Source organism: Pezoporus wallicus, unplaced genomic scaffold, assembly GCF_028554395.1.
Source record: "Pezoporus wallicus isolate ANWC-B61680 ecotype Strahan unplaced genomic scaffold, APGP_CSIRO_Pwel_v1 contig_8476, whole genome shotgun sequence".
NCBI lineage: Eukaryota > Metazoa > Chordata > Aves > Psittaciformes > Psittacidae > Pezoporus > Pezoporus wallicus.
This window is the reverse complement of record NW_026641139.1, coordinates 534,114-553,080: the sequence shown is the minus strand read 5'-3', so window position 1 is coordinate 553,080 and position 18,967 is coordinate 534,114. Positions and strand designations below refer to the sequence as shown.

Below are 18,967 nucleotides of genomic sequence, written 5' to 3'. Positions count from 1 at the left end.
ATCCATCTTTGAAAAGGGAAGGAAGGATGATCCTGGACACTTCAGGCCAGGAAATTCATAGAGCAGCTCTTTTTGGAGGCCAATTTTGGCACACAGAGGAGGGCATTGGGAGTAGCTGGTGTGGATTTACCTGGGAGTAACACCAAGCACAACATAGCTGTTCTTGGTGCTGTTTCCTACCTCTCCACCTCGCTGCCCCTCTACAGACAGGTTTGGTGTGATGGGAATGACCAGACCATGCAGGGCTTGAGAGTGAACTGAGACCATCTTGTGAGGAATCCCCCAGGCTGATGGGCATCTTCTTGCCAAGAAGGGTTGGAGAGGCACCAGCACCTGGGGCTCCTTCTCATGAAGTGCTCTCCTGGCTTTCCCAAGCCCTGTGAGGTTTTGTAGCAGGGGTAGATGTGTGGAAACTAGAGATGAAAAGAGTGTTTCTGACAAGGTGGTGTCTGTTCTGTCTAGGGTGGAAGGGGGAGAGGTTGGAGTATGAGCAGCAGAGGGAGCTTTGGGACTGGAGTACAATGAAATCTAGTGGAGTATTTGGCCTTGTATGGAGCAGGCCTTTAGAGAGAGGAGAGGACCCTAGAGGTTTTCTTCTGTAGCATCCACTCATTTGCCATTTGGTCTTCAATGGAGATTCTCCTCCTTCTGCTGTCTGTAACAGTGGTGGAAAAGTACACCTTGGTCTCTCTTTTCTGTCTGTAACAATTCCTCCTCTTTGTGGATACATTCTCCAGGCACTGATAAAATGGCTGTGACAGCTTCTTCCAATCTGGAAATTGCGCTGTAGGCGACCAGCTTTTGATCCTCCCATGGAGGACCCTCTCAAGGAGCTGTGTTCTCTGCAAATGCCTCCCAGTCTGCTGGCACTGCCTGGCCACAGAGGCATGGGAGGAAGAGCAATGTCTTCCAGGAGCACTATTACTACACCTGTTGGCGAGAGATTTACTTCTTCTGAGTATCATGGCAATTCCTGTTTTATATTTCACTGGCTTTTTGCTTCTCCCATATTGCAAACTATTTGTAATTCCTCGTTTTCTGCCTTTTTACAGTGGTTTTGTCCATTTTCCCCCAAGGATTGCTTTATGTAGTGTTCGTTTCCCTATCTGGTAAGATTGAACTCTGAGAACTGAGCCTCTTTCTGAAGTTGGTTTATGAGGAAATGGGTGTTTTTATGGACTATCATCAGCAGCAAGTGCATCTGAATGAAGCTGAGATTCATTTAACTGCAGTGTTAGCAAGGTGAAAAAGCATTGCAGTGCCAGCTCAGAAATGTGAGTTGGATTGCACTGGGAGTAGGAAATCCCAGTTGCTCACACTGGTGATTCAGCCCAGGTTCATCAGCAACCAGCACCAAAACCACTTGTCAGCAGTGTAATCCAGTGTTTCTTGGGGTACAAGGACAACTCCTAGCTCAGGGAAAGTGGGAGAGGAAGATGACATGGTTTTGCATACAAATACCGCTCTCTTTAGTCACTGTGCTTTGCCTCACACTTCTCTTCACAAGCTCGTATCTGAAACTTGTTCCAGAAGAAATCCTTCCGCAAGTGCAGGACAAGCCTGCACGTCTGCAGATTATTCCTGCCACCCGCAGATGAAACACTTCCCTGTCTTGCTCACTGTCCTGTGGTGGTGCAGCTGCCGTAGAAGTCTGTTGTGACTTGTGGCCATTTGTTTCCATAGGCAAGGGAGACTCTTCCTGCTTTGTCCCTCCCATGACTTCTCTGTTATTTCAGTCCTTACGATGCTGTCACCCGCTCCCTGCTCAGCATTATCTGCAGATCTCATTTCCGTGCTGTTTGCATCCTCTCTCAGGTTGCTAATGAAGATGTTAGTGGCACCCTGCTGGTATTTTTCTATCATTATCCTCATTTACTCTATCTTTTTGTTTAACACTTGTGCTCAAAGAAGCAAACTGAAGCAACGGTGCTCCGTTTTGCCAGATGCAGCAGGCTCAGGCTGAGTCCCTACCGACAGCTTGTGTTGTTACCAGGGACTCGTTATTTATCCCTGGTATTACTGGACATGTAAGCTTGGCCCTGCGTAACCCTTTGGGAGGGATCATGCAGCTCTGCCCCATGTGCAGTGCTTGAAGACCGGCAGACATTGTTGAAGTGCTTTGCAAATCTTCAGGGCCGTGTGAGAAGTGATGACAGAACAGAATCATGTATGTGGTAGCTGGCAGCGATCAGAGGAAGAGCAGAGAAGAGATGTCCTTGTCATTAAAGTCAGCGTCACAACAGATGCCATTGCCCTAATCCCAGTTGTGCTACTTATTGCATGAGCTACTTAAATCTGTTCCTCTGGGGCTCTTTCCTACATGGAAAATAAAGCCCGTCAGAGGTTATTTACACCTAATTTTACTGCTAAAAGCTGTGATCTTCGGATTGAAGCTGCTTTAGGAGCAGAAGACACTGTCAGGTAGGAAAGTCCACCCCAGGTATCAAGTGTCACCTGCTTTGCTTGCAGGGGACTGAAGCAAAAGCCACTTTCTGACGGCAGCCCCGCTGCCGCAGGCGGGGGTTGGCTGGTGCCAGGAGATCCCTCCATGTGGCTCTTAAATCTCAGTATTTCCAGTTGAGCTTTGCACATCTTGCACCTCCTCAGAGCGCCTTCTGGGCTCGCTTCCTTCTCTTCATGGCAGCCACCCAAAAAGCGGTGCTGGAGACCAGAATGATCCCTTTGTTTTGCTTCTCGGTGCTAAAGGTGACCTGGAATCTTTGGGTTTATTTCCCCCCCGCTGAGATCTGAGCACTGACGAAGGCTTTTCCTTGCTCCGGGCCTGACATCACCAACACCTCGAGCCGAGCAAGGAGCTGCCTTTCTTTTCCTGCATGAGGTGTTGGTGACTTCAGCAGCGCTCGCTGGGGAAACACGGGATGGTGCAGGCAGGGCTTGGCAGGAGGCTAAACCAAGCAGGGAAGTATTTACATTTATGCCCTTTTAATGTGCTCTGAAGTCCATGTTCGTTTTGCTGATGACTTTGATCTGAGAGACTATTACTTTAACTGGAAAAAGAACATTTCCGCTGCTGCTATTTTGGTAGCTGATAGGTGTGTTTGGACTTATTTTGAACGCGAGCACACACACATGCCAATATGTAGTTGTAGCCATTATCTGGGGCTGAAATATTGGGTAATTGTGTTTTACAGGAGTAAGGTGTTTAGTTTTCATTTCTAGGTGCTCGCTTAGTGTCCTAAATCTGCACAAGGGAACACATCTAAGCTATTTTTGTGCCATGAGATTGCAACTATCATTTAAACAGCTATCATCTTTCCCTCTCAGGAAATTTGTGTTTCATCTCTTGCCCTCCTCTTCCCTCCCCAGTGAAAAAAACAGTAAGATAAAAAGAGACTCAGGTGCCAGGCATGGAGAACTCGTTTCGAATTCTCAAGCAGGAGTGAAGCAGGGTAGAATTTTTCTATGTTTAGACTCCAGAAGGTGCCTGTTTAGATTCTCTCTAAATAAAGGAACAATAGCCCACTGGTCATATTTTCCTAAGGAAGAAGTTAATGAGAGGGAGAAACACAAACATGTAGATTGACGTGGACTTCGAAGAACAGTATAAATACATAGACACTTTTTATGAGGACCTTCTCCCTGAAGTAAATGTTTCCTAGTATAGGCTGTGAGTGAGACAAACGTGTTTGTGTGCTGCTGTGGCTGCCCTAGCACCTTCCTTGCCCTCCCCCAATGGGATATTTGCCTTTTCATTCCTAAGGCTTAGTTATTGCACCTCAACTGAGGATTTTAAAGGCTAGATCAGATATACTTCCTTCTGCAGCAGTCTAGGTGGTTGTTAATGATTGAAATCAATGAAAGGCCTTTGAACTTTACAGGTCCCTGAATTCTCCTAAGTTGAATTTGTCTTTTGCCTGTAGCCCGATGCCAGATCAAGCAGTATTAGGCCTTAGCCTGGCTTGCAGGGTGATGCATCCCTTTATTTGGTTTCTCACAAAGCCCTTGGTTCATGGTTCTAGGAGCAGAGCAAAGCAGGCAGGCAGCTGGTTTGGATTATAGGCAGTAAGAGCTGGGGGAGTTTTTCCTGATGTGAAGTGCTTTGGTTTTCATCAGAGGCTCTGCTAAGGCTCCAGCTGCCTTGCATAAGCCAGCAGGTTTACTGAGGCCACTGCACAGTCTGTTAAGATGAAGGAGAGATTGTCACTTGATGATGATTAATTTAGGAATGCATTAACATGCCAAAGAAATCGAATGATAGAGGGTAGCTTGCCCTCTCCTCTGGTTTCCTAGACCCTAGGGAAAAAGCGAAGCCAAGGCTGAAGTATATGACTTAATTACTGCTGACTGTGGACTTAGCCTCTGTTACCATTTCAGCAAACTAGGCAGTGATCTGCGAGGTTTTCCCCCTTCCCTCAGATGTGGTCACTGATACGTGCCGCCTTCCTGGTGCTTGGTTTTTATTTAATCCTGAAATCAAGGCTTAGATAAGACCAACCTCGAGCCTGGCTGCCGCTCAGGTGCCCCAGACCTTCACCGTCTGGTTGTAGCTCCAACAAGTTGAGCTGTAACCACCCCTGAGGTGGTGACCCCAATGAGAGGGGAGCTGGCAGCAACAAAATATAACCAACTGTGGTAAACACGCAATGCCCAAGGACCACACTTGCTTAAGCTGTCGCTGTCACGTCATTGATTTCATAACCCCAAACAGACCGGTTGTGGGGATGCGTGTCCTGGCTCTGCCGTGTGTTGGGCTGTGAGAAATCCCATCCTGCTGGTGAGATCAAATCAGTAGCTGGAAGCAGCATTGCTCCTCCCTGGGGAGCAGCAGTGAGGGCCAGCACAGGGTGAAGTGAATCAGGGCAGGGATGCAGGTGCTTTGTCTGTGCTGGGTTTGTCCAGGATTCAGCTGATCTCCATCACCTGCTGCGCTCAGCTCTGTTGTTTTACCCCTGGACTTTGCAGGGTCCCCACAAAGTGAATTGAGGCTCTCTGTCTCTGTCTAGGAGGGTGCAGGTGTTGCAAGCTGCTTGAGCCAGAAGCAGGTGCCCTGGTTTCCCCTCATCTTCTCCTCCCCATGGCCTCTTCCCCGCTCCTTGCCAGGTCCCAGCAGAGAGCGCGGTGGCAGGGCTGCACTGCAGCTGGGGTTAGCGCTGCCTCCTCCATCCCTGGGCACAGGAGGATGAAAGCAGCTCTTCTAGCTGAAGTTAGAACATTACCAAGTATTTTTCCAAGTCCATCCAGTTTTTCCTGACGGCCACCAAGCACTTCATAAACATCTCAAGCCCTTCTCATGCTGCTTCCAGGGTAGGTGTTTCCTCAGGCTGGTGTTGGAACTGCAGGAGGGTGTTGGTGGCTCCCAGTTCAGGGAGAACAGGGGGGTGCATTGTGTGCCCCATGTTTGCCAGCACCACTGAGTCCTCCACTCTTCCTGTGGACTGGAGCTCTGGCATTCTGCTCAGCATTTAAAATCCGAGTGCACCAGCACAGGTTTGAATATTAAATCTACATTTCAAAGTATGAGTATTAGTTTTGCTATGTTTTAATTGCTTCCCCTGCCCTTTGAATCAAAGTACAGCTTGTGGTATAGGAACATGACAAAAGCCAGGCTCAAGGCTGAGAGATGAAGAACACCCACCGGATGAATCCAGCCGGCTGGGGGAAGGATCCTGCAGTGATCCCAGCCTGCTGTGCCTGGATCTGGGTGTGTACCAGCATGCGAGGGGCAGAGCAGGCAAGGGCTGAGAGGCATCACTGTGGGACGAAGGGGAAAGGAAAGCAGGCGAGCAGAATTCCTTGTGCATCCTCACGAAGGGTGCCGGTGCCAGCACAGGATCTGCCAGCAGCAGATGTAAGCTCTCAAAAGCAGCGGGGAGGATGTTGACTGCAACAATGCATCAAGGCTGCGGTTTGTAACCTCAATAGTAAGGCAGTTAACTTTTTTTTAACAAAGACATTTTGATTGCCAAATCCATAACCATTAGCAGCTGTGGTTTCGAGCTGTTCCTTCCTCACACGTTGCAGTCTAGACCTGACAGGCTTTCAAACAAAAGTTTGGCTGCCGGCTTTTGTTTGTGTTTCTTTGCGGTCCTGCTTTCTTTCCTTTTTGCCCCTTGTGTTGATTTGGATTGAGCATCAACACATATCCCTTCTTCAACCCAGCCTCCATGGAGCATCTCCTCTGCATCCATGTGGTCTTCTGTGAGAAGAGTGGCGTGTAAAGTGCCTCGAGTGCATGTGCACAGGCTACAGTACTGGATGTTTCTGCCTCAGGCTAGAAAATTTGGCGTTTCTAGAAAGCTGGATCTGCTCTGGGGTTTCTGTTTAGGAAAATGTTGTTTCTCTTTGGCCGAAGGCTGGTTGGCCTGTGCTAAGGCAGAGGGAACGGGCCCCTAAAAGGTGGTGCTTGAAAATGTGCTCAGAGTTGAGTTTGATGCCAGACCATGTCGTGAGGGAGATCAGACCTCGAAGTGAAGCACTTGGTGTTCTGCAGTGCTGGAGGTCTGAGTCCAGAGAAGGTGGCACAGAGCAGTGGCAAACCTGAGACTCCTGGCTGGGGCAATGGCTCCTGTTGCCAGTGAGGTGCCACCTTTGGGTGAACGTGCCCTGGAGCACTTCGGGATTGGGAAAATTGACCAGGTGATCCCCCAGAGTGAATGTCCTGCTAATGGGGTGGTGGAAACTACACTCTTAGAACAGCAGATGGGGAAATGATGCTTCAAAGCCATTCTCCTTGGAAAAGCAACAAGGATGGGTGTGGCATGGACACACTGGTTCCTAAAGGCTGATCCTGCAGGCTGGGAGAAGAATGGGGCTTTTTTTCCTTCTGATATTAATAATTCCTACCTGCAGATGGACCACGGAGCCGGTGACTGAGCATCAGGCACTGGAACCAGTGATGATTCTGATGGAATCAGGGAGTTTGCAGCACCCACAGCCAGATAAGCATAATCTTTCTCCCTTTTGATGGTTCCATTTCTCCTGCATCCATGTGTCTGTGTTGCAGGCATTGCCACAAATGCTCCTCTTTGGCTGCGGCACTCTTGCTGCTTGCCAGAAACTCCTGACTTTCTTTTCCCTTTTGCAAACCACTAAAGAAACATTTTCTAGCTGGATGGTGAGCGATTTCCCCCCGGAGAGGAGGAGAAAATGGCTGTTTAGTAGTTAATTACCTGTTACGTTGGTCTGACAGCTATGAAGCTTATGAGGCATGAAAGAAGAGCAGAACCGCCTCTCTCACAAATCACCATGAAAATGGGGTGAAGGAAGTTGTGCCTGGATCCCGGGGGATGCCTCACATCCCACTGCCCTCCCTTGCACGTGGCCAAGGGGCTTCTCACAACACCCAGGGAAGAGCCCTGTGCGTGTTTTTGCCTGCTGAGGAAGGCTGATTTATTGCCTCTGCTGGTTAGGGCAGCCCTACTCTTTCAGAGGAGATGCCGTTGCCGCCAAGATGATTTTTTCCCTTTGAATGCATTTTACAGGGAGCTCTCTTGCCAACACATGGGCTCTGCTTGCTTTTATTCTTTCCAGACAGTGTTGCTTTCCAGTGCTGCCTCCTTTATTTCAGAGCTGTTGGAGAGCAGCAGGGAAATGAAGGCTGGAGCTGGTGTCTTGGCCCTGCGCTGCCTGGCAGAGCAGCTGTATTTCCCCTGTTGTTCACCAAGGAGGCATGCCAGGAAAATGATTCAACCCTTTCCATTATTAACCTTGCAGAACAACTCAACCACCTCCTTGCTGCTCGGTGCTAGTGCCCCAGGGCCACCCCGCAGCAGCTGCAAGATGGAGAGGATGGCAGCCACCCGCTGAAGGACTACAGGTTCCAGCGTGCAATTCTGCGCCGTGCTCCGGCTCACCGGGATGCGCGCTGGGAATGCGCGCTGGCGCGCTGGGCTCTGTGGGCAAGGAGAGTGGAGGAGAGCTCGGGCTGCATTGCAGGGCTCTGAGGCCAGCATGTGTAAAACGCTGGGGCCGTTGCCACCCGGTGGTAGCATTCGGTCTCTTGTGCTGCCTTTGCTTGTCTCCTTTTGTGTCTGGAGGCCTTAATGAGGGCAAAAGATGCTCTTGAAAGGTCGGTAGCAAAGCTACCGGGGAGCATTTGGCTTTGTGCTATGCAGGGCTGCCGCTCTGGTGCGCGCAGTGCCTTTGTTCCTTTCTTGGATGCACCGGAGCAGAGCTCATCCCGTTAGTGATGGTTTGGCTCCCCCGTGGCATGTTTGCCTTTGGGTCCTTCTATGTCCCTGCCTTCAGTGCACACCACTTGGGTTCAAGCAAGTGCAGCTTATTGGGGAGGGTTGAAGAACTCGAGGGGTTCAGGACAGTCCATGTTTTGTTTTTCCCTGTGCTGAGATGGATTTGGGATGAGCTGAGGGTCCTGAACACCACATGGCCCCTGTATCCCACTGCAGGCTGTACCCAAATCATGACAAAAAGATTTACTTCAGCAGATTGGAGGGAGGGAAATAAATGAGCAGGATTTTCTGTTTCCCTCAAATGTCAGAGAAGGTGGGTTCCTGGCTCTGTGGCTCCAAGCTGGCTTGTCCCCTCCTTTGCTCTTTTGCTGTGGGCTGTGGAGTGAGGAGGCTGGCAGCCCTGCTGCTATTTCTGGTGGCGATGAGCTGGGGATTGGAGACGAGGGATGGTGAAAACAAAGTGGAGGGAACATTCATTAGCAATTATCACTGCTTGCAGCTTGATTGGGGCGGCTCTTGGGGACATCTGATAGCCTCTTAATACATGTTCAAAGCGCCGCTCCAGCGAGAGGGTGAATGTGGTGGCTGGTTTGCAGAGGAGCACAGCACTCAGCTCCCTTTGCCATTTAACCTCAAGCTCTTTCTGTGTGCGTTAAGCTGCCTTGAGATCTGCTTTGGGTTTCAGTTATCTTTTATTCTCTGCTAATCTCTCTGCAGCCGGGATCTTACAGACCTGTTTGTTAGCAGCAAATGGAAGCCCGGTTGGTGCGGTTGCAGCCACGGGCTGAGCAGGACGGGTGGTACCGGTGCTGGTGCCGGTGCAGGGAGTGCGTACGTGGGGTTTTTCCACTGTGTGAAGCAGTGGGCTGGAGCAGCAGTTGGTGAGCTGTGCCGGCTGTTGACAGCCCACGGAGCCCATCGTCCTCCCAACTGCCTGTCACAAGCCCGCTACGAGGTGGCAGAAGGTCTGAAAAGAGGCTGAATCATTTCTTTTACACCATAGTTGCATTGCATAATCCCTCTCTTTTGAGCTTTCCTGCTCATCTGCAGGGTTGGAGGAGGGTGGGTGTTCTCCTTGAAGGACAAGCTGGCCTCTGGACTATATTTGGTGTAAAGAGCCTTTTTAGCCACCTTCACCTAAATACTGAGTTGCTTCCTGGTGAAGGCAATGTCAAAGCCTGTAGTACTGACACCTTTGTTGTTTACACCCTCAAGACTGTAAGAGTGAGTGCTGTTGGGATGAAGAAGGAACATCCCCTATCGGACTCCTGGCTGGGTTTAGCCCCTGGCTCTTGCTTTCCTTCTAAGTTAACCTTTGATTTAAAACCTTGCTGTTGCAGATCCTCTTTACTGGGGATCTGCTCTGTCTTCCCTCCGTGGCACACTAGATGTGGCTTTTGGGCTTTTACTACAAGTCTCAGGTTTGCTGAAGTGATGATGGGCAGTGGCTGCTCTCTGGGGGGTGTAGGAGTTGGCAGTAAATTTGTTCTCTGTCTTCTAAGCTTCCTGTGTTGCAGATTGTAGAGTGACTCGACCAACCTCTCACAGCAGAAGCATTGAGAAATGAGCTTTTTACTCGTTAGGCACTTGAGTGGCCTTGGAAAAGGTAACAGAGGCAAATGTGTTTCGTGTCTTATTGGCAGTGTCTCTGCTGAGTAAGTCATAGAATCAGAATCCCAGACTGCTTTAGGTTGAATGGAGCTTAAAGCTCATCCCGTTCCAACCCCTGCCATGGGCAGGGACACCTTCCACTAGAGCAGCTTGCTTCAAGCCCCTGTGTCCAACCTGGCCTTGAACACTGCCAGGGATGGGGCAGCCACAGCTTCTCTGGGCACCCTGTGCCAGTGTCGAAGTCAGCTCAGTAGCTGCCAGTAAGAGAGGCATCTTTGGCATAGGGCAGGTAGGTACCAATGTCTTAGTGCTGAGCTAAGCTGCAGAAAGAGCCAAAGAGGTGGAGGAGTGCCGCCGTTCAGGCACACTGCCTCTTGTGATGTGGCTGATGACCAGACAAGACACTATAGATACATCAGATGAGTCAGTAGGTGTCTACAGGTGATACTGCTCATGGCGATCATGCATGGCACTGAGAGCAAGCACTGTTTAGGGGGCTAAATAGCAACAGGGAGAGATTTTGGGGAGGAAATACTAGCAGTGACCTCTAGGGAATGAAGTTCTGGAGGTGGTTTCTAAGCACCTTAACTATGGCTGTGCTTTTGCTCCTGGTGATGAGACCCTTTTTTTGAGCAGTTCAGCCCATTAATCCACTAGAAAACTGACTTTACCCAAAAGGTCCCTAAATTTCTGCAGGATAAATGAGTTTAATTGACTTGTGGAAAGGGACTGCAGTAAGAGGGAGCCCATTAGCTTGGCTCAGCATGTTGGGGCTCAGCATCCTGTGGGAGCTCAGCCTCATCTTTTCCATCTGGGAGTATCTCGTCTCTAGGCAGAGGAAAGGGTTACAGCTTTTTCTCAGCTCCAGCAGGCAGGAATATTCTGCTTTTGTTGTTCACCGGGATGGGTAAGAGGTTTCCAGGGTAGATACAATAGGAAGCCGTAAATGCAGCGGCTGGACTGGGGTCTCCTTCCCTGCCTCCTGCGAGTGAGATGCCAGAGGAAGGACCGAAGCCTTTAAAATGCAGGACACAGAGGGATTTGGCACATGTACAGAGACGTACCCTGGGAGCAGAGATGAAAGGCTGCAGCGTGTAAGCGTAGACCCAAGTTGCAGCTGTGACATACGGCTCAGCTTTGGGATAGAATTGAGCTGGAAGCTTTTGGAGCTGAAGGTTTGATCCTGGTTTTGGATGAAAGCTGTCAGTGGAGAAACCAACCTAGCTGTCTCTCACTGCTGATGCCATGGTGTAGAGGTGGCTGTCAGGTGTGTCAGAGGCCCATAGTGATTATCCAGACCCACCTAGGAGGTAGTGGCTGGGGACATTTGGGAAGCAGCTGGACTCAGGCAGCAAGACCTCTGGTCCCAGACACATCCTAGCTGAAGAAGCCACTGTCTGAACCACATGTGGTAGAACAGAGATGGACCATCTCTGTAACCAGGTTTGGATGGTGGCTTGTGCCCCATGTGTTGTGGTGTGACCTTTGGAGCCTGTGTTGGTGCGGGAGCTGCTGGCTGTGTCAGGTCCTCTGGCTCCAGAGAGGACACCAGGCACCTGTGTGACGCTGAGAGCGATGAAGTGGCGCCAGCATTTTGCACTCACCAGGGGTTGGCCGGGGATATTCACATTGGCTCTTTCTATCCTTCCAAGATCCTCCTTCCCTGCAGATGGGAAATGAAAATCCTTGGCACTGGCATGGAGCAGTGGAAGCAAGTCAAGTAGCGTGGCTCATTGAAAAGAGAGGAAGAAGCCTGTCCAAGCCTGGATGGGTACAGCAGGGCAGCCGTGGGTGATGCTCCCTGGCGTGGGCATTGTACAGAGCAGCTAAGGGCACGTACATCTCTCTCTTGCTTGGTGAGCAGCACTTATGTGCTGTTGTAAAGTGAGAAGGCCTGGAAATGCTTTCCCTGCTTGATCCAATCCCAGTGTCAGGCTTCTGTAAATCTCCCCTAACCGCTGGCAAAGCTGCCAAACACTGCTACAGCACAGGGAGAGCGGGTCGCTCCCTGCTTCCCTCTCCGTGCCCAGCTGTTCCAGGGCAAATCCAAACTCATCTTGGCAGGTTGGTGAGAGCTTTTCAAACACTCAGCCTTGGAGTCATTTGTTAGTAACAAATGGGGGATTTGCCAGGACACGCTGCTCCATCTGGTCTGGCATCCTGTCCCCTACAGCAGCCTTGACGGATCTGCTTGAGGAAGGCAGGAGAGCAAAGGAAATAGGGGGCAGTTTTCCCATGGAAGGAAAACCGTTTCTGCGGTCTGCTGGAACAGCGTTTCCTGGGCTGTTGTGGCATGCCCTCGCCTCTGTGCTGTCAGTGTGAGGGCTGCAGCTAATGGAGAATCCCAGTGGTGGTTGGTACATACATTTTCTGTTGCTGTTTTGCATTTCACTTCTGAACACCAGTGAGGCTGAGCTGCATCCAGACAGGACTTGGGTGCACTTCCCTTGCTGAGTGGTTTCCTTCTCCTTTTCCCCCCCATGGTTAATGAGAGAAAAAATCTGTTTATGTTCTTCCTATAAAATTCTCCCATGTCTTCACTGCAGCGAAATCTCTCCGTAGTCTCTGAGCACAGAGGCAGCCCTGCACGGGAACAGCCAGCTTCTCCAAGCCCTCACCTTGGCGAGTTGCAAGTGTTTTCTATTGCTCAGCCTTTAGATGCAGCCAGATCTCAAGGGCTGCGTGTCCCACCACAGGACGGTGTGTGCTCTCCAAGTCTCAAAGCCTTTGTGTTTGGACCGAGCTTTCAGGGGAAAAGATGGGGATGTATCTGTAGCTCCAACAGCTGCTTCAGTAGAAGAGGTGGCCGTCACCTCTTTGGGTTTGCCAGGCTGTTCTGTTTGAGGGGCTGGTGTGCTGCTGGTGACCGGCTGGGGTTGAACAGGGGTATCCATATCCCCAGCCAGCTGAATCTGGGAATACATCATGCTCAAAATGGGTCCCATGCTTGTCCCAGCGTGAAGCAGGCAGTGAGCAGGCAAGCCTGGGAGGGCAGGGCCCTGAGTGCCTCTCTGTTGACACCCCACGCTTTAGATGAGCTTAAGCCTAGTAAGAAGCCGCACCTTTGAGGCAGTGAAGCACAGATCAGTGCTAAAGGGGGCTAAGGAGGGTTGGGGAGCGCACAGGGAAGTGGTTTGGGAACAGGTCTGGAAAGGGAGCAAGACCTGGCAGAGGCACAATGAGAGAGGCATAGTGAGGAGCTCGCTGGTTAAAACCCAAACCTGGAACTGTTGGTTTTATTTTTCGTTAGAAGTTACTGAACTGGGTTAGTCTGAGCGACTACAGCGCAGATATAATCCACTTCTTGCCAACTTCCCTGCTCCTGACCACCGAGCTCTTTTTGCACCTCAGCAGCCGGCCTGACTCTGTTCTGTGTGTATGTGTCTGTGTTTCACAGTATCCGGATCTGAGCCAGGAGTCCGGGTCTCCATTTGTCTTTATCTGCACGAATCCCCAGGAGATAGTTGTGAAGTTTCCCATCAAAGGAAAACCCAAAATCTGTAAGTAGTAAAGTTTCCACAGATGCCCCCCTTGGCCTGCTCTCATCACCACCTCTGCTTGCCTTTGCCAGATGAGTTCGCAACCTTTGCCCTGTGCTCTTTGATCTGTAGGTGTTTGTTTAATGGCTCGAATACGTCTGTAATAGTTTTTTTTTGTCTTCGGCTCCCCTTTCCCCAGATGTTGCTTCCTTCCAAATACAAGCCTCTTCCTGCCCCTGCAAACACTTGGGAGGCAAAGAGCCGCTGAGCTGCTCGTGGCATCAGCCTGGGTTGGGATATGCACTGGTGCAGCAATGCTCGGGCACTTGCTTCTTGCCTGTGGTTCAGAATTACCCTCTTGCCCATGAGGGCGGTGAGGGCTCGAAGCAGCAGGAGCTGCAGGGCCAGCTGGATGCTGTCCATCAGGCAGGATGGGCTGTCCTGGCAGGGCGTGCAGGGAAGCGCCGCGGCATCTGTCCGCGTGCTGCTTGCCAGCACTGTTATAGTCCCTTTTATGAGGCACCAGCCCCTCTGCATGCTGCCGGTTGCTCCTGCCCGCTGCCACAGGATGGAGGAGGGATGCGGCAGCTGGGGAGCTGCAGTCAGCTCTGGCCTGAGGATCAGCCTCCCCAGCACACAGCCTGGGGAAGGCACTGTGCGTGCTTTCAGGGGGTGTGAAGAATTAGTTTGAGGGGCTAAAACCAGCATAAGCAGAAAGAGTCTTGGCTGGTGTTTAGTGGAGCCCACGACTGGGTTTTCTATCTCTTTTGCAGTGTGTTTCTCAGGGAATAGTTACCCAGTGGTGCAGGAGCAGCAGGGTTTCTCAGGACCAGTTAATAAGGGTTTTTGAAGGGTTATTTCTGTTGGGTTTGAGGTTTTTTTTGCCTTCTTCGCTCAGAGAAGCCCCATTCTCCAATGGCTTTGGTCTCTCCCTGGGTATTGGGAGTATTCCTGCCCTGAGCAGGGCGAAGTGGTTTGGTTTCTCTCCTGCCTTTTGTACCAACACTTGTGAGGTGGGTTCAGACAATGGCAGTAATGGTGCTGGTGAGCTGGTAGTGCTTGGATCTTGCTCGCGGCACCATCCTCCCCGAGGGACAGGTCTTCCCCAGCACCCATGAGCAGGCAGGTTACTTAGGATGCAGACGTCTTTGCTGTGGTGGAACAGACCCATTGCTGTTGCTGGAGCAGCCGCTGCATCCTTTCCTTCTCTTGGCTTAATCTCCATGCTCTTGTACAGACTCTCTCAAGCCCCTTCACTGCCACATCTGCCTCCCCTGACTGTGGTTTGGAGCAGAGCTGCTAGCAGCCGCTGGAGGGGAAGCTGCTGCATGGGGTGAGCGCAGGGCTCTGCGCGTCTGCCTCGCCGGGTGCAGGTGCTGCCGGTCCCCTCCCCATCTGTCACATCGTCTCCTTTGTGTTGTGACACTTTCCTGCTTGGAGAAGGATCAGTCTAACAGCCGGGAAGGAAGCCGGCTGTGCTGTGCTGTGCCCGCTCCTGCTGCCGGCCCTGCCTTTCCTGCCCTCCATCCCAACAGGAGCTGTCACGAGAGCAGCGGCGGGGGAGACGGTGGAGTTGCATGTTCAGCTCCCGGAGGGGACGTCATCCGTCTGGGTGATATTTGTGACAGCCTAGGGAAGGAGCAGGGCAGCCTTTGACCTTTCGCTGGGGTAAGGAACTGCTTTAATAGGAGCTGGCATTACATCCATGACAGTCAAAAGCTTAATTCTCCAAGCTGGAAGCAGAGCTGAGCAAAGGTGCTGGCTCAGGTCCCCACCTGAGCTTGCCGGCTGCCCTGGTCTCCTTGAAGCCTGGCTCAAGCCATGACAAAATGCCAGTTTGTCTTGTTGGGAAGCCAAGCCAGAGTGGTTTTCCTTGCCAGATAACAGCATGGACCTTGCCATGATGACATCCAAATGCTTCTCTGTTGCAAATTAGTTGTTTCTAACAGCCCAGGGATGGGAAAAAAAAGGAACATAGCCTGATTTTATGCTGCCAGGGTTATTGTTTGTGTGGAAGGGATGGGCACTGTGTTTGTGTTGCATCTGGGAGCACTGCTCACCCAGACACATCCCCGCTTCGCTTTAGTGCATGAGGACACAGCTCAGTGGTGGTTCTCGTGGGAGATTTCCTTGGGCCCGGGCAGAGCTTCCCTGAAGCCTCCCTCGTGCATTGCTCTGAAACCTCCCTCCAGCAGCTGGCAGCTGGAGGAGTGGGCACGGGGACGTGTCGTAGTGCAAGGTGAGAATCCTCGAATCATGGAGTGAAAGAGAAGGGGACTCTGGGGCTGCTGCCTTGATTTTAGCCTTTTCCTAAAGGTTCCTGTGTGGTGTTTTATGTTCACCAGCTGGTAGCACAGAGGAGCCTCCTGACCACTTTTGGGGTTCAGGAAGAAGAGGCAGGCATGTTAAATACAAAGCCGATGAACCCTGGAGGTGGCACAGTGTTGGGGGTGGGGACCAGAGCATGGAGTGAGTGTGAACTTGCTGCCTTTCTCCTGCCAACAACCCCATGGCTTGGCGATGTGTTGGTCCAACATGTGCTTCCGGACAGTCTGGCTGCACCAGCTCCTTGCTGGGTGCTGATCTCGCAGACCTCACGCTCCAGGGAATGCCCCATTTCACTCTTTTGCTTGGCCTCAATTTTCGTTTACTCGCTTGTAATGATTGGAAGAGTTTTGCAGACAGCCTTTTGTGTCCTGTGGGCTGCAGGTTGGCGCCCGCTGTACCAAGGCATTGGCAGCATCTGGTTCCTGTCCCCAGTTCCAACCTGATCCATTTGTGGACCTGTGGCACGGTGACTTGCAAACCCTTGCTCGTGTTTTGTGTTTTGCATGTGTTCCAGTTTCGGTGCACTGAACTTCCCTCTCAAGCTGAGACAGGAGCAAGGCTGGCCCAAACTCGAGCTGAAGGAGGAGGACTGATTTCGGGGAGGTTGTGTTGACCTGGTGGGAGTTCGTTTGAGGGGAAGATGATGGTCCCTGGCTGGTTTGGAGCCATTTTCTCTGGACAAGCACCTGCTTCTCATGGCACACAAACATTTACCAGCAGGTTTTGGTGCAGTGGCCAAAGCAGAACCGGTTTGGAGCCTGGTGGATCTTGAGACCACCAGAGATGAGATCTGCTGTGTGCTGTAGCCGTGTTGTAGCAACACAGCTCTTCCAGGGAGTCCATGTGCTGTGCTTCACCCATAGGGTGACAGGAGGCTTGATTCCCAAAAGGGGTGGTGCATGGGACCTGGGTAAAGTGCTGCCACCTCTGGCTCCATCCACGTCACTGGGATTTCACTGGAACCTGCTCTGTCTGTCCATGTCCTTTATCCCTTTGCCTCCTCTCCTCATGGTGTGACCCCATTGGACACCTGTGTCCCTCCCAAGGGATGCAGGGGATGCTCCCCAGGGACTGGGGCTGCCCTTCCCAGCTCAGAATGGGCTCTGCAGTTTTTATTGCCAGCTTCTGCAATGCTTTGGAGCCCCGTCCCTGCTCCCAGCTACAGGGAGAGAAGGGACAAGGCAGGCATTTGGAGGATGGGAAGATGCAGGGAAGTTCCCAGAGAAACATGGCATTAGAGGAGGTGACAGGCGCTGGCTGATGGTAGAGCATTTCCAGGAGGCTGGCTTTTTGCCGTGGTGCCTCATTTAAGGTCATCTTCCCTTTCTTCTCTCCCTTCTGGAGCAGGGAGCTTTGCCTGCGAGAGCAGGAGCATCCTTGCTTTTTTACGGGCAGGCAGAGGGGATGGGGATGCTTCTCTGAGGCAGCGCATCACCCTCCCGCCTTGTTCACCGTGCCTGGCTTTTGGCTTCTTCCACAGGAACTGCTCAAATCCCATGTTCTGGTGTCCTGCTCCTCTCCCAGGTGGGAAAGCAGAGCTGGCAGTGAAGGCCCCAAGGGCTGTGAAGGATGAGGGGAAACAGAGTTTCCTCTGGGTCCCACTGGAGCACCTGGGCTCCCCAGGGTGCTGCTCCGTGGCAAAGGCAGCACGGCCCTCCCAGCTGGTGGCCTTGACAGCCCCCAACCCGGTGCTTGGCAGCACAGCGTGTGCCACACGGCATCAGCATCCCCAAGCTGAGGGTTTATCGTCGCCGGGCCCGGCTTTCTGCCACGCCACAGAGAAGCACATCCCTGACATGGTGCTTGACAGTCCCCCGTCTCCTTCAAACGTGTTGACACACATCCCGTGGGCAAGCAAAGGGACTGGTTTCCCTGCTGGTAGTGGCAGGCGAGTGCTGGATGTTAATTTCCTCTCCTCCCTGCTGCATTTCCCCCTCTCCAGCAACTCTTCCCAAGCCGGACACGCTTGCCCCCGGCTCCCCGGTGTCTCGCCTGCAGTGGGAGGCCGTGGCGGCTGGGAACGCCTGGCTCCTCAAGCAGGATAATTGGATGTGACAGGAACACACTAACTAGGAGACCTCGGTGCCTCCAGCTGATTTGCATTGCAAATGGCATTTACAAATAAAGAGTGATGAGGGTTTGTGGGGTTTCTTTATTTTTAATCCCCTCTTTACAGGGAAGCTGGATGCAAAGATCCATCAGGGAGCAAAGAAGGGGTTAATGAAGCAGAAGGCGACAGGCTGAGCCGCAGGGAGCAGCGCCTCATTCCCAGCCAGCATCTGAAGGGTGCCAGGATGGTCCTCGACTCCTGGAAGCAGGTGCAAGACTGATCTCAGAGTGCTTTTAGGTATTGCTTTATCCACTGTATTCCAAAAGCATTAAAAGAGATGTTTTCACCCAGCTCTTCCTCAACAGCCTTGTGCTTCCCAGGAAGTCCTCGTGGGCTGAGGACAAGGGTGGGTGGGAGATGGAGCTTGGCAGGATGGGATTCAATCAGGCTCTGACATCTCCAGGTCTCCTGCGAGCACCAGATCCCAAGACTGGTGAGGGGAGCTCACAGCAGGAGGTAGCTCCATCCTGGCTTTGGCAACGCCTTCTTCCCAAAATGTCCCTCTCTCCTGTGAGATTAATTTCTCCTTTTTCTTTAATCCTTCACATTCAGCATCTCCCCACATTCTCTGTGCTCATTCTGCATTTGTGTTCACTGGGCTGAGAACTTCTCGTGCCAGGTTGATCCAGGCTCTGCCTCACCGTGGTCTAGGTCCTCCTCCTCATTCCCTGGATCCCACCCTGCTCCGGATGGGACAGAGCAATCCCTGACCACTGCCGACATCCCTCCTCTTCCGGCCTGGGTACACGCAGGGAGCAGAGCAGGGCCACCAGCTCCGCTGATGGGTACTGGTTGCAGGCTGTGCCAGGCCTCTGCCTCAGTTCCCATTGCTGCTCCATCAGAGAGGAGAAGTAGGAGGGTGCGGAGCCTTCATGCCAGTTGCCTGTGCCCCTGGATGCTGTGGTGCTGGAGCTGCCATAAGTGCTGCTGTTTGCCCTGGGAGTTGCCTGCTGGCTCCTTCTGCGGCCTGTGAGATCTTGGAGGTGCTGGAGGTGCTGGATCTGGATTCAACACCCGCCCATGTAATTCCTTGTTTGGAAAACCCTCGCGGGTGTTTCTGCTTGGAGCTGCCCGGGCTTGGTGCAGAGGTTCTGGTATGGGAGCTGCTGTTTAGCGTGGCAGAGGGAGATGGGCTTGGGCTGCTGCTTTCCTCCTCTGGCTGCTTTCCCCCATCCACCAGCCTGGCCCTGCCCCCTCAGTATCGCCCCACGCAGCTGTGCTGGGTCTCCTGTTGCTGCACTCTTCTTGTATCATGGAGGTGCTCCTCTCTTGGGTGGGTGTGCCTTGAG

At 52.1% G+C, this 18,967-nt stretch overlaps 1 protein-coding gene across 3 annotated transcripts in view; it reads left to right on the top strand.

The window, feature by feature from the left end:
• TRIP4 (thyroid hormone receptor interactor 4) overlaps nt 1-17,968 on the top strand; it is a 30,416-nt gene extending 12,448 nt beyond the window's left edge. For 2 of the 3 annotated variants that reach the window (XM_057422106.1, XM_057422108.1), the window contains 2 exons: nt 13,159-13,261; nt 17,745-17,968. In XM_057422106.1, coding sequence (XP_057278089.1) covers nt 13,159-13,261; nt 17,745-17,812 — 171 coding nt within the window. In that variant the 3' untranslated portion in view covers nt 17,813-17,968. The remainder of the gene's footprint in view (nt 1-13,158; nt 13,262-17,744) is intronic. The other variant, XM_057422107.1, reaches the window with a different exon arrangement.
• The last annotated feature ends 999 nt before the right edge of the window (nt 17,969-18,967 follow it).